The sequence below is a fragment of the Pan paniscus genome, chromosome 17 (assembly GCF_029289425.2).
Source record: "Pan paniscus chromosome 17, NHGRI_mPanPan1-v2.0_pri, whole genome shotgun sequence".
Taxonomy (NCBI): domain Eukaryota; kingdom Metazoa; phylum Chordata; class Mammalia; order Primates; family Hominidae; genus Pan; species Pan paniscus.
In genome coordinates, this window is record NC_073266.2 from 79,321,544 (window position 1) to 79,345,042 (window position 23,499).

General features: G+C 40.6%; 1 protein-coding gene across 2 annotated transcripts in view; it reads right to left on the bottom strand.

The window, feature by feature from the left end:
• Nucleotides 1-12,177: 12,177 nt before the first annotated feature.
• The window catches only part of RNF152 (ring finger protein 152), an 82,031-nt gene continuing 70,709 nt past the window's right edge, over nt 12,178-23,499 (bottom strand). For both annotated transcript variants that reach the window (XM_034943889.4, XM_063597351.1), the window contains one exon: nt 12,178-17,046. In XM_034943889.4, the coding sequence (XP_034799780.1) occupies nt 16,300-16,911 (612 nt within the window). In that variant the 5' untranslated portion in view covers nt 16,912-17,046 and the 3' untranslated portion in view covers nt 12,178-16,299. The remainder of the gene's footprint in view (nt 17,047-23,499) is intronic.

Below are 23,499 nucleotides of genomic sequence, written 5' to 3' on the forward strand. Positions count from 1 at the left end.
AGCTTCTCAAATAAATCCAGTTGAATTAGATGTATCTAAAATCACACAGTCTTGAAAAGTAAAGTGGAGATGGTAATGAAATGAGAAACAGGCTCTTTATTTGAGGAAAAAGTAAGAAAAGGGGGGAAAAGCTCTCCAAAGGCATGAAAAATTCAAGGAAGTCATATGTGCACAGAGAATCCGTCATTGTTATTTTGGGGGCTTTGTCTCCCAACTGCCTTTTCCTCAGCCTCAATTCAGCTTATCTCTCTAGAACCTCCCATTGAGATTTGAATGCAGGTCTTCTCAAGTAGAGTCAGTTGGTTACTTGATAAATACTGTGTATTCCCAGAGAAAAAGGAAGGTTGTTTTCCCTCAAGATCTCGCCCTCAGAAAGGAAGAGGTAGCCCTCATTTACATCGTCATTGCCCTTTCTAGTATGAGGTTCAGATGCTTTGAACAACAAAGTTCTCCCTGGGTTAGACACATGGGCTAGAAACACCTACACGTGTGAGCGCACACACACGTAGCAATGCTTTGCTGAGACCTCCCAATATGCCAGGAACTGTCCTAAGTCTTTTATTTGCCTTAATTGTTTTAATCTTCACAACAACCCTCTAAATCAGCTACTATTACTATCCTGATTGTAATATGAGGAAACTGCTAGCTTTATTTTACTTTATTTATTTTTATTTTTTGAGACAGAGTCTCATTCTGTCACCCAGGCTGGCGTGCAGTGGTGCCATCTCAGCTCACTACAACCTCCGCCTTCCAGGTTCAAGTGTTTCTCCTGCCTCAGCCTCCTGAATAGCTGAGATTACAAGCACCCACCACCATGCCCAGCTAATTTTTGTATTTTTAGTGGAGATGCGGTTTCGCCATGTTGGCCAGGCTGGTCTCGAATTCCTGACCTCAGGTGATCGGCCTGCCTTGGCCTCCCAAAGTGCTAGGATCACAGGTGTGAGGCACCACGCCAGGCCAGAAACTGCTAGGTTTAGATCCTTATACAGGTCACCTGATATAATTGGTATTTTAAAAAGGCAAATAGAAAAACATAAGATTTAAAACCTGTTGTACAATGAAGGTGAATTATATTTAAAGTGAACATTTCACAACTACATCTACAAAAGTTTACATCTTCAAGCTGGCCTAAATCATATTTTGCTTTGTTTGTTAGGTCTTCTCACTGGGAAGATAAAGTATCACCTTGTAATTTGGATTATTTTACGCTTTGGCATAATGCCGTATTTACTGAGCACCTACTATGTAGAGAAGACTATGCAGAGAAGACTGCTTTGGCAACTGTTGGGAAAACCAGTGATATATATCTGATCTTGCTTTTGATCTAGTTACAGTCAAGACTAACACATGCTCACACACACTCAAATCTTTCCCCTCCCAGTGCCAGGATGGGGTGAGGCAAGGGAAACCCCCGAAGGAGTGAGAGCCCCCTAAAATGTTCCACCCTAGGCGCCTTGCCTGCCTCACCCCAGCCCTGCCCCCTGCCTCTTAAACCCGTACCAAGCAAGCACCATCATTGATACAACAGAATGGAGTGTAATCATGTATTCAAATTAATGGACTATGGGGAAAATGCACAGCATCTGTAGATGGTCAAAGTAATAGGGCAGATAGAGCCTTGACATTAGTTAATTCTGATTAACAACCCAGTTGCCAAGCTAGTCAGCCTTGAGCATGAACATTTTGAGGAAGAGGAAATGATTTTATTTCAGGAAGACAGCCGAACAGAAACAGCTCATTAAAATGGGTTTGATGGGCGGGAAAGAGAAAGCGAACTATTCCCCACAGCAATTGCAAGACTCTAAGTGCAGAAAATGATGAGATCTGCCAAGAAAAGAGACCCAACCACGCCGAATATTCCAAAACCGTTGGTGCATCTGAAGCCTAATGTTACTAAATTGTCTCAGCAGACAATATGACTTAGACACTCATTCATCCAGCAAATATTTACTGAGCAGCTATTACTCTCCTAGGTGCCGTGGGATGCAGTGGTGAGTGGCAAGAATGGATAGATGAAGTCTATCAGTGACATTCCAGGCAGGAGCAGTGGGCTCTGTGCTGCCAGTGGTGCCGACTTCAAAATACCTCATAGGAAGTCTTCCCCATTTCACCCCACATTCACTAATTCTGCTTCTCTGCAAAATTTACTATTTAGTCCATCCTATATTTTATAAGCAAAACATCACTTACATAAACAGAAGTCATTGTAAAATTAATAACCATTTCCATATAAATATACAAAACTATCAATATCTTCTTTGTGAAGGACTGGAGAAGCTGGACTGAAACTTAAGGAGGTACAAACATTTTACATAGGAATGAAGTTTACCTTTCCAAATGTGGGTGATGAGGCAACAATATGGGATTTTAAAAAAGTAGACAGTTTCTTGGTTGTCTGACATAAAGCTAGAAAGAAGGTGTGATTTGTCCTAAATGGTTGGGGCAGGGGGTATAATTTAATAGGAAACTTAACCAATGCACATTGGGATCTCATGTGTTTAAAGTACATAAAAACTGATAGAAATTTATAGAACATGGATAGTTCTTGTCTTGACTATATCCTGAGCATATTTGAAAGTAAATATTATAACTATTGATTTTATTCCATGAAATTGTATTTCTATTAAAATGATGTTTTATGAAATGGAAAATTGCTTTGTTTCTCATTTATATGTATTGCCCATGTTCATAAATTCCTGTTTTTGTTTGCCTAATCTAGGGAGTGGTTCTCAATGCATGGCCCTCTGCCCACTTGGGAGGGCCAATAGGTTTTATTAACAGGTTGCCCACCAATCCCAAAACTTCTTAAATGCTTGAATGAGATCAACTCATTAATAACTGCCTACAGATGATTTGCTAAATTTTGCAGTTTTTGAACCAAATGAGTGCTTTTCAGAGCTTAGAGAGTTTAGCAATTGCTCCAATTCTGTATTTTGCTAATTCAATATTTTCCCAACATTGCTAGGCTCCTACTGCATGTGCAAATAGTTGAAATTCCTACAATTTGTGGGAAGGATACTTATTATCAGTACTGTCTTGAATTGATCATGTTTTTCTTAATTGCTGTTCTTCTTGCTTAATAGCAAATTATTGTTGGTTTTGCTCATCATTATCAGTTTAGTTTGTTGTGGGTTATTTTTAACCCCACAATATGTAGTAATGAATATTTATAAATTTTTAGGCTATAATTTTCTAAAACTAGACTCTGATATGTATGCACTGCATTTAAGTATGATTCATCCATACCCTTATTGCTAAAGCAGATGTATACATATTTCCCCCATAATTTGCTCATGTGAGAAAATTTCATTGGTAATGTGTGCAGTACATTTTAGCTTGCGAATTACTTACAATATACCATCAAGGTAAATCTAATATAAGTATTGGGTTATTTTATGTTTACATGATATTGTTTTAAAATAAAAAACAAACCATGAGCTAATAGTTCAATCTTCTTATGTAAATATGAGCACTTAATTTATAGGCTGGTTGGTTGGTTTGCTTTGGGCCAGCCTTTGATTATCACTTCAAACCAGAAACGAAAGGAGTAAGTCAAAATAGTGAATTATCATTCAAGGCCAGTATTCCCCCAACTGTGTTCTGCTAGACATCAACAGACATTCTGCAAATGATGGATTCTTTACTGAAATAAATTGGGAGAAAGTGATACATATTATGTTCCCATTTTAGAGATTTCCAGGGCCCCTTAGCATATTGTGATGGTTAGTTTTATGTGTCAATTTGGTTAGACCATAATACTAAAATATTTGGTTAAACACCTTTCTGAATGTTGCTGTGAAGACATTTTTTAGATACGATTAACATTTAAATCAGTAGACTTTGAGTAAAGCAGACTGCCCTCCATTATGTGTGTGGGCCTCATGCAATCAATTGACGACCTTAAGAGAAAAAAGACTGACCTACCCCAAGGGTAGGTAATTACCCCCAAGGGTAATTCTTCCAACAGGCTGCCTTCGGGCTCAAGCTGCAGCATTATTTTTTCCCTGGGTCTCCAGCTTGATGACCTACCCTGCAGATTTTAGACTTGCCACAATCCACAATCATGTGAGCCAACTCCTTAAAATCTCTCTTTCTCCCCTTCCCCACCCCCACCCCCAATACACACAATTGGTTCTGTTTCTCTAAAGAACCCTGACTAATCTACATATTAAAGGCTCTGAAAAGTTATGCAATTAAAAAAAAAACAAACCTGTTTAACCTAGTATTTTCCCAGCTTATTTAATCACAAAACATTTTTCATAAAATACCTACTGTTAATAATATCTCAAAACACAGCTTGGAAAATGCCCTTTTCAAGACTATACCTTAGACAGAGGTTTATTTGCAGCCTGTGTCAGCAATATTGGAGTCTGAATCTGTCTAATTCAGAAACTAGTGGCACAAATATTGGAATAAAAGATTCTACGCATTGTTTTCTTCTGCACAGAGCATAGGCAGAAGAAAATAATTACATGTTATATGAACATGATGAAGTAAATGTCCATTGCAGAGCCAGTTTCACATGTAATTATGTCTTACGAAAAATATCTACCTATAAAATCAACCCTATAGTTGTGCTTTTGTAAAATGCTCTTCTTTGGGTATCTTAGTCTGTTTGGGCTGCTATAACAAAATACTATAAACTAGGTGACTTATAAGCAAAAATTTATTTCTCATGGTTCTGGCAGCTGGGAAGTCCAAGATCAAAGTGCTGAGAGATGTGGTGTCTGGTGAAGGCCCATTTCCTGGTTCACACATGGTGACGTCTAGCTGTGTGTTCACATGGTGGAAGGGGCAAAGCAGCTCCCTTAGGTCCCTTTAATAAGGTCATCAGTCCCATTCATGACAGCCCTACCCTCATGACCTAATCACCTCACCAAAGGCCTCACCTTCTAATAACATTATCTTGGGGTTTAGCATTTCAACAAATGAATTTGGAGGGGGACACAACATACAGACCATCGCAATGGATCTTCCTGGGGACTGGGATGTCACACTGAAACATCATCAGTTGCAGTGTAATTGGCACAAGACAATGTACAAACAGCAAGGAGGCTAACAAGAGAAGTCAACTTACCCTAGAGAGAAGTCTCCATGCCCTATGCCTCCTTTTTCTCTTGTGATCCCTTCTTGAGTGTGTTTCCAGAGATGTTCCTCACTGATCCCAATTCATCCCTTAGCTCTTATCCTAGAAGCCACTTTTTCCAAAACGCCTTTTCTGACTCTGCTCCTACCCCAAACCCATCAGGCAAGCCTTCCATCTGTCTTCCTTGTTACATGCATTCAAATCCCCTGCACCTCTGCACTGGACCTGGACGTTGTTTATTACCAATGCCTGTCTTTCCTACAAGACTTTAAGGTCCACGTGAAGTCAGGGTTCAGAACATGATACCGCAATGTGTGGCACCTTGGCATACTGAGTATTTTAAGCTGAAGGAAATTGAGAAAGCTTCAAAAGCAGGAAGGTCTCTCTGACCTTCTCCACCCTCTTTCTCTTGAACTGGGCCATAGAAACTAGAATTCCACCTGCCCCTTCTTCTCTGAAGCAGACCTTAAAACCTAGGAAGCTCACTCTCTGATCTTCTTCCTCCTTTCTCCCCTGAAGATCCCCATGTGACAGATGTGTCACCCTATAACCAGAGAAAAGAAATGGCATGCAGGGATGCCAGGAGGAATCTGAACAAACAGGTCCTACTAAGTTCCCCCCAACCCCCAGTTTATTACCATAAGATCAGATCCTTTTGTCCTCCAATTATACTTCTGCATGACTGTCCATAAAAATAATTTCTTCTCAGTCTTTGGGTCTTATTTCTGAAGGCTCCCATGTCACATAAAACTTATATTAAATAAATGTGTTATGCATTTCTCTTGTTAATGGGTGTCAGCCATAAACCTTGTGATGGGTGAGAAAAGAAGTTTCTCTTTCTCCCCTACACGGTCAGGGACTGTTCCCACCTTGCTCATCTCAGCAGCCATAGTGACTGGCCATCACGGAAACCCTCAGTGAAGTAACAAAAGGTTGAAGGGGCTTTCCTTCTCCCTAATTTTCCTCATGATTCCATAGAAATAATCCTTTCTTGGCTGGGTGCAGTGGCTCACGCCTGCAATCCCAGCACTTTGGGAGGCCAAGATGGGCGGATCACCTGACGTCAGGAGTTTGAGACCAGCCTGACGAACATGGAGAAACCCCCACCCTACTAAAAAAAATACAAAATTAGCCATGTGTGGTGGTGCATGCCTGTAATCCCAGCTACTTGGGAGGCTGAGTCAGGAGAATCACTTGAACCCAGGAGGCGGAAGTTGCAGTCAGCCGAGATTGCACCATTGCACTCCAGCCTGGACAACAAGAGTGAAACTCCATCTCAAAAAAAAAAAAAAAAAAAGAAGAAGAAGTAATCCCAAACCAGAGTGTTTTCCTGACCCCTCTTTAAAGATCTTCACCCTCTTAACCTTGAAAAAAACCTATGCCAAGAGTCCATGAAATGTTCACATATGCATGTGTATACACACACATCCCCACGCACGTCTGTACATTCACTTACTCTTGCAAATAATAAAAACAAATAGGCGTTTGCCAACACAATAGTGTAAAGAGGGGATTCAAGGAGCAGTAGTTTTGGGGAGTGAGAGAGACTGAATCCAATTACAGCTGTGTCATTATATGAGTCAAGTAAAATTGTGCAAAAGTTTTCAAATCTATAAAAAGAAAAGCAGAGATTCAGTCTTGATTCTAGAAATCCTTCCCCTTCTCCCCTGCCATTTACGCAGCCTAGTGCTATATTGTGTACACTGAAAATGGGTTTCTCTTCCAAGAATTATCTCTGAAAACAAAAGCATTAAGAAAAATAATGTATTGGCAGGTAGACGGGCTTTCATTTCAGGAAGTTTGGCGGAGTGTTGGAGGGCTTTGTTTGTGGAAGGCCTGAGGGTGAGGATGGCATGCAGTGAATGCCAGACCTGGTTACCCTCTCTCTCTGCACCTTCATATCCCTCTGCCTGATCTTCAGCTACTCACACACATTCCTCCTCTGCAGGGATCCTGGAGCTGGCATGGCCTCTTCCTCTCCTTCCAGGCCCACATCCAGAGGCATAAAACCTGTGCCACCACCAGTAGTGTCATCTGAAGAGGTTGCCAGTGTGTCTATTCCCAGGCAAGATGCACCTATAGGGCTTTCCCAAGACCCCCTTTCCTTCGCTGTGTCCCCATCAAGTCTACAGGTGAGTCTTGATAACATAAGACTATAGATACCATTGGCTCCTAGCATGAAGCAGTTAAGACCTGGAGAAGTCAGGGTATCTAAATGCCTTCCTTAAATGCCTCTCTGCCTTCTTCCAATCAAGTCCTTCTGTAGCTGATAGAGAGGTTCAAGCATGAGTAACCAACTCTAACAAAGAAATTCCTACCCACCCACCCACCTCTGCCCCATGCTACTTGAAACCAGGGAAATTCACAGATCAGAAAAGTTTAAATATGCCAAATAAATTTTGCACATTTAAAAATACAGACTAATACAATACTCCTTGCTTTTTTGGTATAAGAAGTGGGTATTGAATCACAATAATGTCTCTTATTTATTTAGGAGACAAGGTCTCACTATGTCACCCAGGCTGGAGTGCAGTGGCGCAATCAGGCTCACTGTAGCCTCAAACTCCTAGGCTCAAGTGACTTCCAGGCTCAGCCTCATGATTAAACTAGGACTACAGGTGTGCACCACCATGCCTGGCTAATTTCCTCATTAATTTTTGTAGAGACAGGGGTCCCACTATGTTGCCCAGGCTGCTCTCAAACTCCTGGCCTCAAGTGATCCTCTAGCCTTGGCCTTCCAAAAAGCTGGGATTACAGGCATGAGCCACTGTGCCTGGCCACATCTCACTTTTAAAACTGTGGGGATTACTTTATAATTTCCCAGAAAGCCAGAGCATGCTTACACCTGCACCCATGCATATCAGGTCACTGATAGCCCTTAATTAGGAGTAGGCTACCTGCTAAACTAAATTGAAATTCATTGATATGATCCAGTTATCAAAAGACAGAATGCTTTTTATCAAAAAAGTCTCTCCGAAATACCCTATTCATGAGAACATTAATTGAAGGACACCTTTCCAGGCTCAGGGCCAAGAGGCCAAGTCACTCTACCCCACTTCACAGGGGCTGCATGAAGTTGTTCTGTATATGGTGCAACAAGTTGTTCTGTATATGATTCACCTGGGACCTGGGGCATGCAGCACAATTTCTAAACAGTGGAGGATAAAGGAAGGGCCACCAGAAGCCATGAAAACCCAAGTTGCAAAGACAAGCTTGGGCTTACTCATTAAAGATGTGTTCTTTGGCCTCTCGGAGGAGCTACTTGAAAGTCACCTCCACTTAAAATCCTTGGCTCAGGATCTTCTTACTGCTTTATCACCCAAGTCTACTAAAATCCTTAGAATAACTGATGATGAAAATCTCAGCCAATTTTTTTTCTTTTCCTGGGGTTAGGAGGGGGGAAAAAACCAATACGTGAGTCTATTTGAAATCATTTTATGAACTTTAATCATAGCAAATGTGTTTTTACAGTAGTCATAAAATCAACATTACCACATATACAAAGGACAAGACACCAGTTTGGCATACAAAAATACCATATATTAAAATTGGGTTCATTGGAAAACTCAGGACTGGCTAAGACACCATCTATAACAGAGAGAGCAAGCAAGAATGCTTTTAAGACATTCAGATTTATAAACAGCAGCTTGATATCCCCTTTACGAAGTCAATATTTGGCAACATTTGGACAATATTTTCTACACAGCCCAGCAGCTCATTTATCTGTAGGGCTATTTGGCCCTTAAAAAAAAAAAAAAAAAAAAAAAAGCTCCTAAAATAAATAATCCACATAATTGTAAATGAAACACATCAAGGATTTGAGTTAATAGCCTCTGAGCAGCATTAATATAGCCATTAGACTGGAGTATTTGTTATCAAGAGGGCCAGGGAACCCACCGCTGAAGCCGTAGGGTGGGAGGAACCCTGGGTTGCAGCTACATGGCTTATGTTGGGAGTTTGTAACAGCCCCAAGCTGAAACCAGCTTCTACACCCATGACTGTTGAGTGAGGCAAACACAAACAAGTGGTGAAATGAAAAAATAGATGACGGCAACCAGGATATATAAACTGAAATATTCTTGAACTCATTTTCCCAACAGTACTGACATACTCAAGTCAGGATAGATCCACAGGAACAGGCCTTGCATTCCATGGTTAAGAGGATTCTAGAGTCTGTCTGCACTGACGTGGCAACCAACTCTAGAGCGGACTCTGAAATTGCCTAGTGTGCTAACAATCCAAACCATGAGCATAGGATAGGGTGATAGGGAAAATGGGGCCTCCTTGGACCCTCATGAGCTGAGCACATTACCCCACATGTCTTCAACTAAAGCATCCTGAATTGAACTTGGTAGTCCGTATTGGAATGACAGATTGTGCTTGACTAAGTTGTCCTAGTTGTCCTGTGCTTCTTTCTCCAGCTGGTTTCTGCCATATCTGGCCTTCAGCTCCTATATGTCTTGTTTTGCAGCTATACGCTTCCTTTATTAAGTATTTTCTCCCTCTGTGGGTATATCTGCCTGTCCCCTCACATAGACCCAGTGCTTCACGTCTCCCTTTCCCTCTCCCTCTCCCTCTACTTAATAGTTGGGTTGTCCCTCAACCCAGAAAATCCTATGAGGATTTGTAAATGAAATCCTCATAGGATTTTCCTAAAGCACAGTGTAAGGTACCAGCTACTGTGTTCTCCCACTATTTAACAGAGGTATCAACTAGATCCCCTTTAAGAGGCATTTGTCATCTCTATTTCCTTCTGCTTACAGCCCATGCTCTTCCACCACTATTATATCCAACTGTCTACTTCTGGATTTTCAAAAAGCAAATGTTGAATTAAAAATGGGCCATCCCTTTGGAAAACTCCTGTTAGAATAACCCAATAACTCACACCCCAAGGAGAAATCAGAAGACTTTCACATGGGCTACTAGCCCTACATCCCATGGAAATAAATTTAGAGCAGTGTTCTAGAACAAAGACAGCTACAGGGAAGCACTCCCACGAAAACAAAGAAAATGCATGCTGTTGCAGACTTCAAGAGGTCCCTCAGTACTCTGCCCCAAATATTACTGATTGTCCCTAAAAATATCATAGTATGAATAATATAAAAAACCTTAGATTAGAATAATAAAATCTAGCTATGAGATGAGTATTTCAAGCACCACTACATCATAGGTGAGATATATACAGTGGGATACCCCAGGCAGTGAATCCTGAAAAAAAGAAAAAAAAAAAGTCATTGGCTCGACTGAGCAAGAAAATTTGTGCAGAAAAATGGGAACCAAATTGCAGGGATTCGGGAATAATGGTGCACTCGTCCTAACCACTTGAGCAGATCCAAAAAATAAGGTATTTGGAAGAAATTAAATGCCCCACCTGCTTATGTTCTTCAATGATCAATGGCTTTCCAATAAAATGTATACAGTAGAACCTACCTCTTCATATATTTGAAAAGTTTCAAGTGTTTATATAGACACTCCCAAAGGTAGTTAGTTTGACATAATGTATGCAGCCCATAGCAACAGTTAAGAAATTAGCATCTAATCCAATATTGTATAACTCACAAATTGGAAAACATGACTAATAACAGTTTTTTACTGATTTTTAACTCCAATTACAGCTAAATCGTGGGGTGTGTGTGTGTGTGTGTGTAGTAAGTCAGTTGTGTCAGAAAAATCAACGGCTTGAATTTCCACTTATCTTTTAGAAGTGTTTCATGTTGGCTGGGTGCAGTGGCCCATGCCTGTAATCCCAGAACTTTGGGAGGCCGAGGTGGGTGGATCGCCTGAAGTCAGAGTTGGAGACCAGCCTGACCAACATGGAGAAACCCCGTCTCTACTTTTAAAAATACAAAATTAGCTGGGCATGGTGGCGCATGCCTATAATCCCAGCTACTCAGGAGGCTGAGGCAGGAGAATAGCTTGAACCTGGAAGGCGGAGGTTGCAGTGAACTGAGATCATGCCATTGCACTCTGGCCTGGGCAACAAGAGCAAAACTCCATCTCATAAATAAATAAATAAATAAATAAATGTCTCATGTTGAACAAAATCCAGCAACTGAACATCGTTGCTTTTTAAATAGACTACTACTTTCAAAACAGCTACTGAATTATCTTGACTATCTTATTCTTCTCAATAGTTTCTGTTTTGGTAAGAATTACCTTGTAGGTGACAATTTACTGAGAATGATGGAAATGTCAAGGAACAGCTTCTCTATCTAAGTCAGGGATGACAGACTGACTACCTGACACTTATGTGGAAACAAAATGCTGACTGGTGGGCAGCATCACTTTTCTGAGAAAAGATAGAAATTGAAGTCTTTTGTGTATCACTCCTTTTGCACAGATAACTTTTGAACTTCTATCTTCCTATTAAGGCTAAAGAAAGATTACTATCTTGGCAAAAAAAAAAAAAATTAAATGATTTTTAAAGGCAAGCTAAGAAGGAAAGTCTTGCACATTGATGAGTTCTAGAAAAAAAAAATCAACCCATTTCTGCTAAAATGAAGTAAATGTATTTTGTATATATTCCATTTGGAAAACAATGAAAAGCAGACTAACCAATTTTGAAACAACATAAGTTTTCAAATAAAGGGATGGGAACTCTTAAAATCAAAAAAATCTAGACTGGAATAAATACCAGATTATCAGTAAGAATCTGGTCTTTATAGGAAATATATCTCAAACTGAATTTTCTGCTTCCTTTTATTTAGCTAAAAAATAATTATTGTAGCTTTAGTAAACTTCAAGTCTTTAAATTTCATGGGCAGTATTTTTTACTGTTAAAAAAAGTGCTTTTGTGCAAAGCTTCAAATCTTCAACTCTTTCAGGGATAACTGAAATTTTTGCTTAAAAAAGAAAGACATTAAAACAATGTCAAATCTCATTCTAAAAATAGTACCTACATTTTAGTTTGGCATCTGAAAAATGATGCCCACATATGCCCACACCAAATACGACGACAAGCTGGCCAACTTCAAGGGCAAACAAAACCAGTCTGAACACTGCAAAACATGCTTGCTCTTATATTTGCACCTTACTAATACAGCAATGAAGTTTGGATAAGATACTGGAAGTGAACAGGGATTTCATTAGGCTTTTTTTTTTTTTCCTGTAACATTTACTTTTTGGCCACAAGACCCTAGACACAATTTCACAGTACAGATCATGCATAGCTTGCAAGTCAAACGTTTTACAGGTACTGTCTAACTACTATTTTTGGACAATAGGTTAACATGCAGCTAATGATCCCAGAAAAGGGGCTTAATAAAGCATTCTTTAAGCTTCACTGATCATTCCTTGGCCTAAAATCTATAAGCAACAGTTCCAAAGGGCAACAATGAATTTTTACTGTCATACTTGAGATCACATACTTTTTAAGCCCAGAAAGGAATGTTTTGCCTTTTGCCAACTGCATGTCACTAGCCCACAAACTCTCACCTTAGCCTCACTGTTACTCCATTAATACCTTGATGCTGGATCCCCAAGCGCTATCACCCAGAACTGCGTCGTTCAATATGGCAGCCACTAGACACATAGGGCTATTTAAATTTAAGCTAATTAAAATTAAATAAAATTTGAAATCCAGTTCTTCCCTTGTAGTAACCCCATTTTAACTGCCTAAAAGTCAATGTGCCTGGTGGCTACCATACCAGATGGCACAGGTTTTCGAGCATTTCCATCATCACAGAAAGCCCTATTGAACAGTGCCAATCTAGAAGATCTCACAGGTTATACCATCACATGGTTTAACCTTCAAGGGACCCAATCTGTAAGCCATGCAAAAAATTAAACTTAATTCTGTTTTTAAAGAAAACATCTTAGAGCTTTCTGATCATTAAGTATGACTGGAACCAAAAACCAAGTTGCCTTTTCATCACAACTTATGCCCCAAGTCATTATACAAAATTTTTCCAAAGACAATGCTTCTTAGTAGCATTCTTGGCTCTACTTAACATATTAAGCATTCTCTTCCTTATTTCAAGATCATTAATAAAGATGAAAATTCATGCTTCTTATAGTTTACTATTTATACAACACTCACTGTCCTTTACATACAAGTGGGGTGGGAGGTTTGGACACCAATGTTTTACAATTTTAAAAATTCAAACCACATGGTTTGATAGTTGTCTTTCAACATCTATACTCATCCCTAAGTCAACCCTCCTTTCATTTTCCCAGAGAGGTAGATGCTAACTAAAATGAGTACATAAACCTACAAAAAAAATTCTTTAAAGCAATAGTTGACTCAGTAAAGGGTATTCATCAACCCTAGAAAGGATCATAGCCAGATAGAGATATAGACAGACCTAGGATGGAGCAAGAAGACACTGCAGTGCGAAGTTCATATTCCCCCTTTTCTGCAGAATTACAAAACGGACTCATCTACAAAATGAAGCCACCGGAGGCTGCTTTCAGCTCTTTCTGTGCTTTCCAGTTGTGACTTTTCATTAATGTGCAAGTATGAATCCTGGCCTCTTGTGTCAGTGGACTTTGGTCACATGGGTAGATGTGTTTGTTAAGGGTCATTGGTAAATGCCAGAAGACGCCAGAGCAATGGGATGCCAAGCAACATTAAAACATCATTAAGCCTATAAAATTCTATCTGGGAGACTGAGATTCTCTCTCTCTCTCTCTCTCTCTCTCTCTCTCTCTCACACACACACACACAAGAATGCACACCCCAACAAACAGGTACACAAATAACTGCAATCAGATCCATTTAAACAATTTAAACAATGTTTCTTAGGTCAGTAAGACTCACAAAAAAAATCTGATTTTGGTTGTTATTGTTAAATTTAAGGTCAAGAATCTACCATACAGCCGATTAATTTTGCACTGCTTAATGGCAACTCTAGCATGGGATTGTTTTTAAGTAAAAGTTCTATGGACATTTTTACTCTACAGATTTGCACTAAGAAACACAGGACACTATCACACACATTAGTGTCTATATCTAACCTACTTTAACAAGTAGAACTCTATCACATACTATACTACAGGGTCAGTCATTTCATACTGTACAGAAACATATGCAGATATCACTCACAAAATTAATCTGAATATGGCATAGCTTAAAATTGCAAGGGCAAAGTCTATTCGAAATGTAGCATTCTTAATGCAACACTTCTGTGGTGTGTGTGGGTGTGTGTGTGTGTGTGTGTGTGTGTGTGTATTTTCCTCCAAGAGAAATAGAAATTAGGTCAGACATGCATTACGGCAGCCTGGGAGAGTTTGAGAAATGGACACTAACCCAACAGTATATTATGTTATGTAATAGAGGATAGTATTCAGCTAATATGATACCTAAATTATTAATACCAAATAAATCCTAGATTATTTGTTGTATAATGCCCAAGAGCTTACACAATAAAATGGCATTTTAACCTAATTTCTATTTTCAGCTTTCAAATACATTTCCTAAAGGTTTTATGACAAATTTGAAAAATCAGAGCTCACAATTTTATGTTGAATTCTCATGCCAATTAGCAGTATTAGCTTTGTATTCTAGCCATTATATTTTTGTTTTATTTCACATTAATTCATCACTTTTATATGCATATTTTGTGCTGCTTGAAGATAACAGGTAGCATGTAAATAAATTAAATTGTCTTGACCTCACAGGGCTATTTTCTAGCCTTGCTTTTCGGAATTAGCCCTGCTTGTCTTTCCTTCACTTCCCCCCACCCTCCTCACCATTTTCAGGGATTCAGTGGAACATAAAAACAGTTATATTTATAAGTGGAGTCCTTGTCACATACCACTTGCTTCATGAATTCCATAAAAGAAGTTAGATGAGAACTGTAAAGCTCACAGCTATTTCTGAATGCACATGCACCCAGGGATAGGAATTTATCACGTACTTCTAGCAGATCTTTCCTCATGAGCATCTATGGATCATTACACATTTAAGAACATTTGACAGTTTATGAGGAACTGGTCCACTTATATTGGGAATTTGAGCTGTTAGTTTACCTTGCCACCTTTCTTGGTAAAAACGTGTTAAAATACAGGAGATCTTCTCTCACATCAACAAGAGGAAACAGGAATTCTAACTGGCTTAACTCTTGTGGAAGAGCATCTTTCAAAAAAGAATCACAGGCCATCTATTAAAATGCCCGCCTGCGTTGACCATCAGTCACAACACTCATGGCCAGTGCAAGACTCCAAAACCAGGAGAAAAGACACTCTTCTGTTACTCTCCATTTGCCTCTTACAAAATGCAGGACTTAAATACACAGAAGAGGAGCGAGTGTTGCAGGTGATGTGTAGGAGACTACTCGCTGGGTCAAGATGTCCAAGAAGTGGCCACCGCTTCAGAGACTTGACTCATTCATGCCCAATGAAGTCTTCATCCCAGGATTCTTCAGCAAAGACTCAAACACCTGAGGTAAATCAAATTAGACACACACACATACACACACAAATACACAATATTTACATTTGAAATTCTTATTTTGTGAGATGGCTTGAGGAAAATCGGCATACAGGTTTCCCGTGGGATTAGACATTTCTCATGATTTCTCGGTTTATTGCTCCCCTGTTGAGCTTTCAGTTCCATAAACACGTAGCGAGCTCTAATTACAAGTGAAGAAAATGAAGGTTCATGACAAAACACAACACATTGGAGACACTTGTTCAAATATTTCCTCCAAATAAAATGACTGTCCATTTTGACTTATTTTGTTTTGGTGCCATTCAAAATGTATTAAAAGCCTTAGCAACTAAATGAAGACTGGGTTTCAATAAAAAGAAAAAAAAAATAAAGAAGCCAGCAGTGCATGTCTTCACTGAATTTTTACATGGATTCGCAGGTTTAATTCTACTTGTCTACAGAGCATCTTTGTTTGAATCTACCGCATTTAGAGAAGGTCACATTGTACGCACTTGTACAGTTTAACGTCTAAGTAGAATATGTCTGTCTTGTAACATGATTTTGAAAAATCATAAATTACAGTCCATTGAATACATGATTATGAGGATGCATGCAATCATCTTCCAAGCTGTTGCCATCAACACTCAGAACAATTCACCTGGTATCTTGTTGAGACCGCACCTTCTGCCCTTTGTGTCTGTCTTGGGGTAATCAAGAGGCAACCCAGAGGCCAGCGCTCAGCACCAAATGGTCAGTGTTGCCCCCCATCTTCTCACTGGGATCTCATCATCAACCTGCTCAACCCCTAAGTTGGCACCCACAAGTGACTTCCCTGCAGCCCTCTTCAGCCACAGGATATCACAGTGAAGCGCTTAGAAATGCAAGACATGTTGTGAAGCACGATGCCGAGGAGGAAGACCAAGACGCAAGCCACCAAGATGACAGTGCACACCCCCGACCAGGTGGAGCTTTTCACCACACCCCGCCTGTCCTGCTCCTCCTCCACCGCCTCCTGGGGAGCCCCACCTTGCAAAGGCTGCTGTTCAGCAGGGATGGTCACCACAGTGACGGACTTCTGCTGGCTCCCGGGCAGCAGGCGGCAGCCCATGTCTCCGGGCAGCAGCGCACGCTCCTTGGAGATGGGCAGGGGCAGCATGTAGCACCCATTGCTGGGAAGTTTGATGAAGACCGGGGTGTGTTCGGAAGTGTGTGGAATGGCGATGACAGCCAGGACCTCCGGGTCGTCCGGGAGCTGCGACACGGAGAAGCCAGGGGGCAGCTTGGTGACACCGCGGCACCAGGGGCACCGCACATCCTTCTGGCTGGTCCTCATCTGCTGGAGGCACACTGAACAGCAGGTGTGCTTGCAGTCCAGCAACTTGGGCCTGCGCCGGGGGCTGTAGTAATTGAAACAGATCTGACATTCCAGCAGAGAGTCCTGGGACAGCGTCTCCATGGTGGACCGTGAGCAGGAAGGGCAAGGCCAAGGTGAAGGGGAAGGAGCTGCTTCTCAGAGGCCACTGCCCTGTGTCTTTGCAGTGCAGGTAATGGCGAGCTCACAGGCATCCAGTACTCGCAGGTGTGTTCATTTCTGAGAGAGACAAATAATGCAAACAATCTTAATTATTTCAAAGAAGTTGAGATGTCAACATATCTAATGGATTTATACCATTGCTCAAAAGTCTTGACACTGGGCCAAAAGCCTAAAAATTTACCACTCTTGAGACTACAGGATTCCCATAACGCCCAGTGAAAGGCGAATGAAAGTTGTCTCAGAGAGCATGTCATGGCAAATACTTTGTTCATTTCTAAAAAAATGAACAACTCCAATAGTTGTAGACGATGCATCTGTATTTCATAAAGAGGGTGTCTTTTGTTTCTGTTTTGTACATTTAAGCAAGCTCTGGGTCATCCTTCTAAAATATACTAGAGAAACTTTCCTGCTTCCAATAAGTTCATAGCATTTCCTAGAAGTAAATTTCTCTCCTTAGATCCTCTGACCTTTTTCCCTGACTCTACTTACCCACTTGTAAGTCTTAATTGCAAGATTTAGGCAACTTCACAAACCTAGGTACTTCCTATAACTAGCTCGCTCAGTTTACACATATGGGTTAGGATTGTTCCTCTTCACAGAGAAGTAAAGTGACACTGCAGAAGAAGCACACGAAAGCATCTTTCATCTTTCCCAACAAATCATTTGAAGAGAACAAAACAAAAAACCCCAAACAGCAACAAAACCAAAAGCAGCAGTGAAGCTTCAGGCAGTGTGGATCACAAAGGCACACTCATCGCAAAGGCATTTTCCAGTCAGTTCTTTTTGTTTCATTACTACTTAGGCTTGTACCAAGTAACACAACTAAAAGCAAGTACGATTGACCCATGAGCAACACAGGTTTGAACCACATGGATCCACTTAAGTATGAATTTTTTGAATAGATATGGTCAGCCCTTTCTATGAGTGGGTTCTGCATCTGCGACCAAATGACATCAAAAATACAGCGTTCTCAGGATGCAAAGCCCCTGCATACCGAGGGCCATCTTTTCATATTCCTGGGTTTTATAGCACCAACTGTGGGCCTTGAGTATTCGCAGGTTTTGGTATACATGGGGGTCCTGGAACGAATGCCCTCAGATAGAGAGATGACTGAACCATTAATTCACTAATTGAAATCAAATATTCTATAGTTAAAGGTTGTCAGGGAAGTCTGGCAAGCATTCCTCATTGTAAAAAAAAAAAAAAAGTGTTAGCATCCTGGTATGGAGGGGAGGCAGAGAAACTTAGTTCAACTTCACTGAAGTTTGGGAATGTCCCCTAATGCTCCACTGGCATTTCAATAAGGGCTGCCTGACTCAGCTTCCCATTGAAAGCATCCAAATTATGTGTCCCTGGATGGAGCCATGATGACTCTAGAAAGAATTACTCAACCACTATTGCAGAAAAAATTGCTAGTCCTAGAACCCCACCAACACCTAGAGATGGGAGCTATAACAAATAGATAAGCTCCTTCACATTTTTCTTAAAAGTGACCCTTCTTTTTCCTTTCTAATTTCCTTTGTGAAATTAAGAAAGCACCCCCCCATCATGGTATATAATGTGTTAACAATCAAAATTAAGAATGCACCCAAAACCAACCTGGCCGGCGTGGGGGCTCACACCTGCAATCCCAGCACTTTGGGAGGCCGAGGAGGGGGAATTGTTTGAGCTCAGGAGTTTGAGACCAGCCTGGGCAACATGGTGAAACCCTATCTCTACAAAAAATACAAAAACTAGCCAGGCATGGTGGCAAGCACCTCTAGTCCCGGCTACTCAGTAGGCTGAGGTGGGAGGACCACCTGAGCCTGGGAGGTTGAGGCTGCAGTGAGCCATGTTTGCACCACTGCACTCCAGCCTGGATGACAGAATGAGACCCTGTCTCAAATTTAAAAAAAACCAAAAAACAAGAAAAAGCAAACCAGTTCAAAGACAAAAATAACCACTGTTAAAAACTAGTAACAATGAAAAGATCAACATACTTTAAAATACATTAGCTATATTAGAAACACTTAAGTTACTGAAAGTGAAATACAGTAATGTAGCATTCAGAAAGTTCATATCAGGATCAACTACATAGCTATCCACTAATTCAAAAAATATTTATGGAATATCTATTATGCACAAAGCACAAAGCTAAATACTGTAGGATATAAATCAGACCCAGATTCTACCCGAAAACAACTTAAACCTAGGTAAGAAGGAACACACGAATATATTTTTTCTTTCATTCATTTATTCATTCAAATTTTCATTGCATATCTACTATGTGTCAAGCGTGATGTTCCTTTTTGTCCCTTGTAACTAAGATCTTGTCATTGCCCATAAGAAAGTCCTGGCCTAGAGATGGGAGCGCTAAGTACTTAGACAATTGTAACGTAAATACAAGGTACCCTAAGGGAGCCGAAGGAATCAGGGGGAGTTTAGTGAAAAATCTGGATTATGGAATTAGACACAAAAAATCAGGGGACAGGCTATTTTCAGGTTATGGAATCAGCATGAGCAAAGGAAAGAAGGTGAGCGATTACAGAATTATTTCCTATTCTACCTGGGACACTGGCTAGAGGATTGTTTCTAATACTAGAGTATCTTACAGAAGTCTTCTCTAAGAGTTTGATCATTTTAGCCCTTACAGTCTCTGATACAGATGTCTTTTAAAGAAATAAAACTCTCAGAGAACCTGCAAGCACTCTCCCCAGACCCAATCAAGGATAGCAGATCCCACAGGGAGGGGAGAAATGAGCTTAGTCAGGCACAGGCCAGAGACTGTGGACCGTGGGCAGCCCCCAGTGCCAGGCCAAGGATTCAGGAGTTTAGAGTGAGCAATGGGAAAACACCAGAAAGGTTAAGAGTAGCAGAACAATTCATTCAAGGGAAGACTGGAAAGACCTATTGGGAGGCTATTACATTAGGCAAGAGTTAATGAGTAGTTGAAGTGAATAGTGATGATTAGGATGGAATGATGAGGTGTGAGAAGAGGTTCACAGAATTCCAGCAGGATCTTGCAAGGTATTGCAATAAGGTTGTACAGTGAAAGAAGCCAAAAATGAAGCCTTTAGAGGAAGGTAATATCATTATGAGAAATAAGGATCATGAAGAGAAATACAATGCGTTCTGTTCAGGCCATATTCCATTGGAGGTGCTGGGGAAGGTATTTAAGTTATTCAGGAAGATATTAAAGAGTCAAAGAGAAGGTCAGGCACAGTGGCTCACGCCTGTAATCTCAGCACTTTGGGAGGCCAAGGCAGGTGGATCACTTGAGGCCAGGAGTTTGAGACCAGCCTAATCAACATAACGAGACTCTGTCTCTACTAAAAATAAAAAAATTAGCTGGGTGTGGTGGTGGACACCTGTAATCCCAGCTACTCAGGAGGCTGAGGCAGGATAATCACTTAAACCCGGGAGGCGGAAATTGCAGTGAGGCAACATCGCACTCCAGCCTGAATGACAGAGTGGGACACTATCTCAAAAAAAAAAAAAAAAAAAAAGAATCCGGCCAGGCACGGTGGCTCACGCCTGTAATCCTAGCACTTTGGGAGGCCGAGGCAGGCGGATCACAAGGTCAGGAGATCGAGACCATCCTGGCTAATATGGTGAAACCCCGTCTCTACTAAAAATACAAAAAATTAGCCGGGCGTGGTGGCGAACGCCTGTAGTCCCAGCTACTCGGGAGGCTGAGGCAGGAGAATGGCGTGAACCCAGGGGGCAGAGCTTGCAGAGAGCAGAGATCGCACCACTGCACTCCAGCCTGGGTGACAGAGAGAGACTCCGTCTCACCAAAAAAATAAAAATAAAAAAAATAAAAGAGTCAAAGAGAGTAGGATAAAATTCTTCTATAATTTTATATCCAAGGTAATACTTTTTTTTTCTTAAAACAAAACAAAATACAGGGTTCGTTGGTGAATCCTGCTCTATCTCTCTCCAGGTGAAAGTGCACAGACAGCAATCAGGTGAGACTATGATTGACTCTACTGAGATGTAGCTGTGCCTGCGGGGAAGGATTGCTCACGTTGAGCTACGGGTGGGTAGGAACAATAAAATTGAGGCAGGGTACAAAACTTTACAGACTCCTGCAATTTTATGAATTTGGAGAGACTTTTCCTTAACAGGAAAACCCTCAATTGCAAATGAGGTTGGGGACAAAAATGTTTCATGACATCATATCAAAACAGTGACCGCCGATTTATGTATAAACCTTTTTTCTTTCCATACTATTTACCTTAACTTCTACATCACAATGTGGGAAGTAGCTCAGCAGAGTGGGAAGAATGGAGGTTTGGGACTCAAAGAACCTTGGGCTCAAAGCCTAGCTCTGTCACTAACCAGCTGTGATACCAGGCCAAAGTCATTTACCTTCTCTGAGCCTGCTTTCTCCCTGGCCAAGCAGGGATGATGGAGTTGTGGCTGAAGGTCAAGTGAGCTCAGGGGATCCACATACTTCCACATAGTGAAAGGTTCAGAGAGGACAGTGCTTGTTCTCCACTTCCTCTCCACTCAGTCTAGTGCTCTGCACTGAGGCACATAGCTGCCCAGAGGCACTTCCTGGCTATCAAAGAGCTGCCACTTGGAACAGCTTGGGAGGAGGCATGCAAGTGTTCTTCCTGGCCCTGCCCCAAGACCTGCGTACCATCATTGGTCAACAAAACCAATATGCAATTTTATTCATGAATTTATGTTCCAAGTAATGTTCCCTTAATTTGTGTTACGCTCCCTTAAAATTAGATTATCCTATTCAATTTCCAACTCTATCCAAGTAAGTTCTAGGCCTTACAAGCCATTTTGACAGCAGCCTCTCTGATTTATGCACTGATTTGTTCTACATGAAGCCAGCCTGTACTGCATTCCAGTTTATTTTCTGGAGCATAATTAGTAATGATGATGATTCGTTAGGTAAAGAGAAGGAAATTTATGAGGCTATGGAGTGAAGCTAATGATGGATCATTCTTTCCCCCTTTCATCATGAAGTCTAAAGATGTGCATCAACTATAGAAGAAAGAATGGAAACAAAGTCCATGTAGACCAGAAAAGAAATTCAGAGTTCCCTGTCAAGCGTGTTATAATAAACACATATCAGTGATTACTTTAGAGCAGGGGTCTCCAACCCCCAGGCCACCAACCAGTACCAGTCTACAACCTGTAAGGAACCAGGCTACACAGCAGAAGGTCAGCAGCTGGTGACAGACAATTACCGCCTGAGCTCCACCTCCCGTCAGATCAGCGATGGCATTAGATTCTCATAGGAGCACAAACCCTACTGTGAACTTCACATGCGAGGGATCTAGACTGCACACTCTTTATGAGGATCTAACTAATGCCTGATGATCTGAGGTGGAACAGCTTCATCCTGAAACCATCGGTCCCTACCCATCCGTCCTGTGGAAAAATTGTCTTCCACAAAACCCATCCCTGGTGCCAAAAATGTTGGGGACTGCTGCTTCAGAGACCTGTTTGGCCTTGTTTTCCTTACAGGAAGAGCAAGATGTGATACTCCAACAAAATACTCATTAAGATTTAGAGGGAAAGAGTACTGCAGTAGAATGCATAAGAACAAGTATATAAGAAAACATATGAGAACAATTTTTAAATGTCACCACAATTTATTTGAAAAAAACTTAAAGTCAAGATCAAAGAGAAAAACAGATGACAAAGAGAAGAACAGTGGTTTGGGGAGGGCATTCTCAAAAAATAGATGGCTCCCAAGATAGAACTTATTTCAAACATAACCTCATAAAACAGTACATAGTTACATAAATAATATTAATTGAACAATATATAAATAAACAAAAGGGGTCTTTGTGTTGTTGTTGCTGTTGTTATTTTGAGGCCATAGATATTTTGTTCTTTTGAAAGTCCTTTACAATAACGATTTACTTTCACAAAATAAAATTTCTTTTTAAAAACTATACATAATTTTATGCATCTTTGAAAAGGTACAGGTGTGACAAAGTGCGCCCATTCATTTGGTAGGTGGTAAAATAGCAAAGATCTCCAACATTGAATTTTTATAATCCCAGTTGCTTTTAGAAGTCTAGGTATATGAGCCCAAGGATAAAAAAAGCCAGTGAAGTAGATAATCCAGATAGTTTTACTCTGCTTACACTCTTAAGAATCTTCATACATTCTGCGACAGTGGGGTTAATTATGAAGCCTCTCTGTGGAATTGTGGCCTGAGCTGATATTGATTACATCGGGCTGACCTTGAAGTGTTCCATTTGATAGTCTCTATGAGGACCTTAAATTCAATGGTTGTGTTGAGAAAAAAACTCAAATGCAGAGATTAAACTAGGCACTACATTGCTTTTCTTTTCCTATTGAAATAGCACATCTTTCTGATACAGGCCATCTACTTAAATCTTCAACAAAATATAAATATTTGAAATGGGATTAAACAAAATAATCACAATTCCATTTCATCTGGTATTTCAGCTGGCTTGCCAGCCACTTAGTTATATTGGATCTTAGCAAACACTCCAATTAGTGGCAAGAATGGGAATGCCCGGTGACAGATGTGTC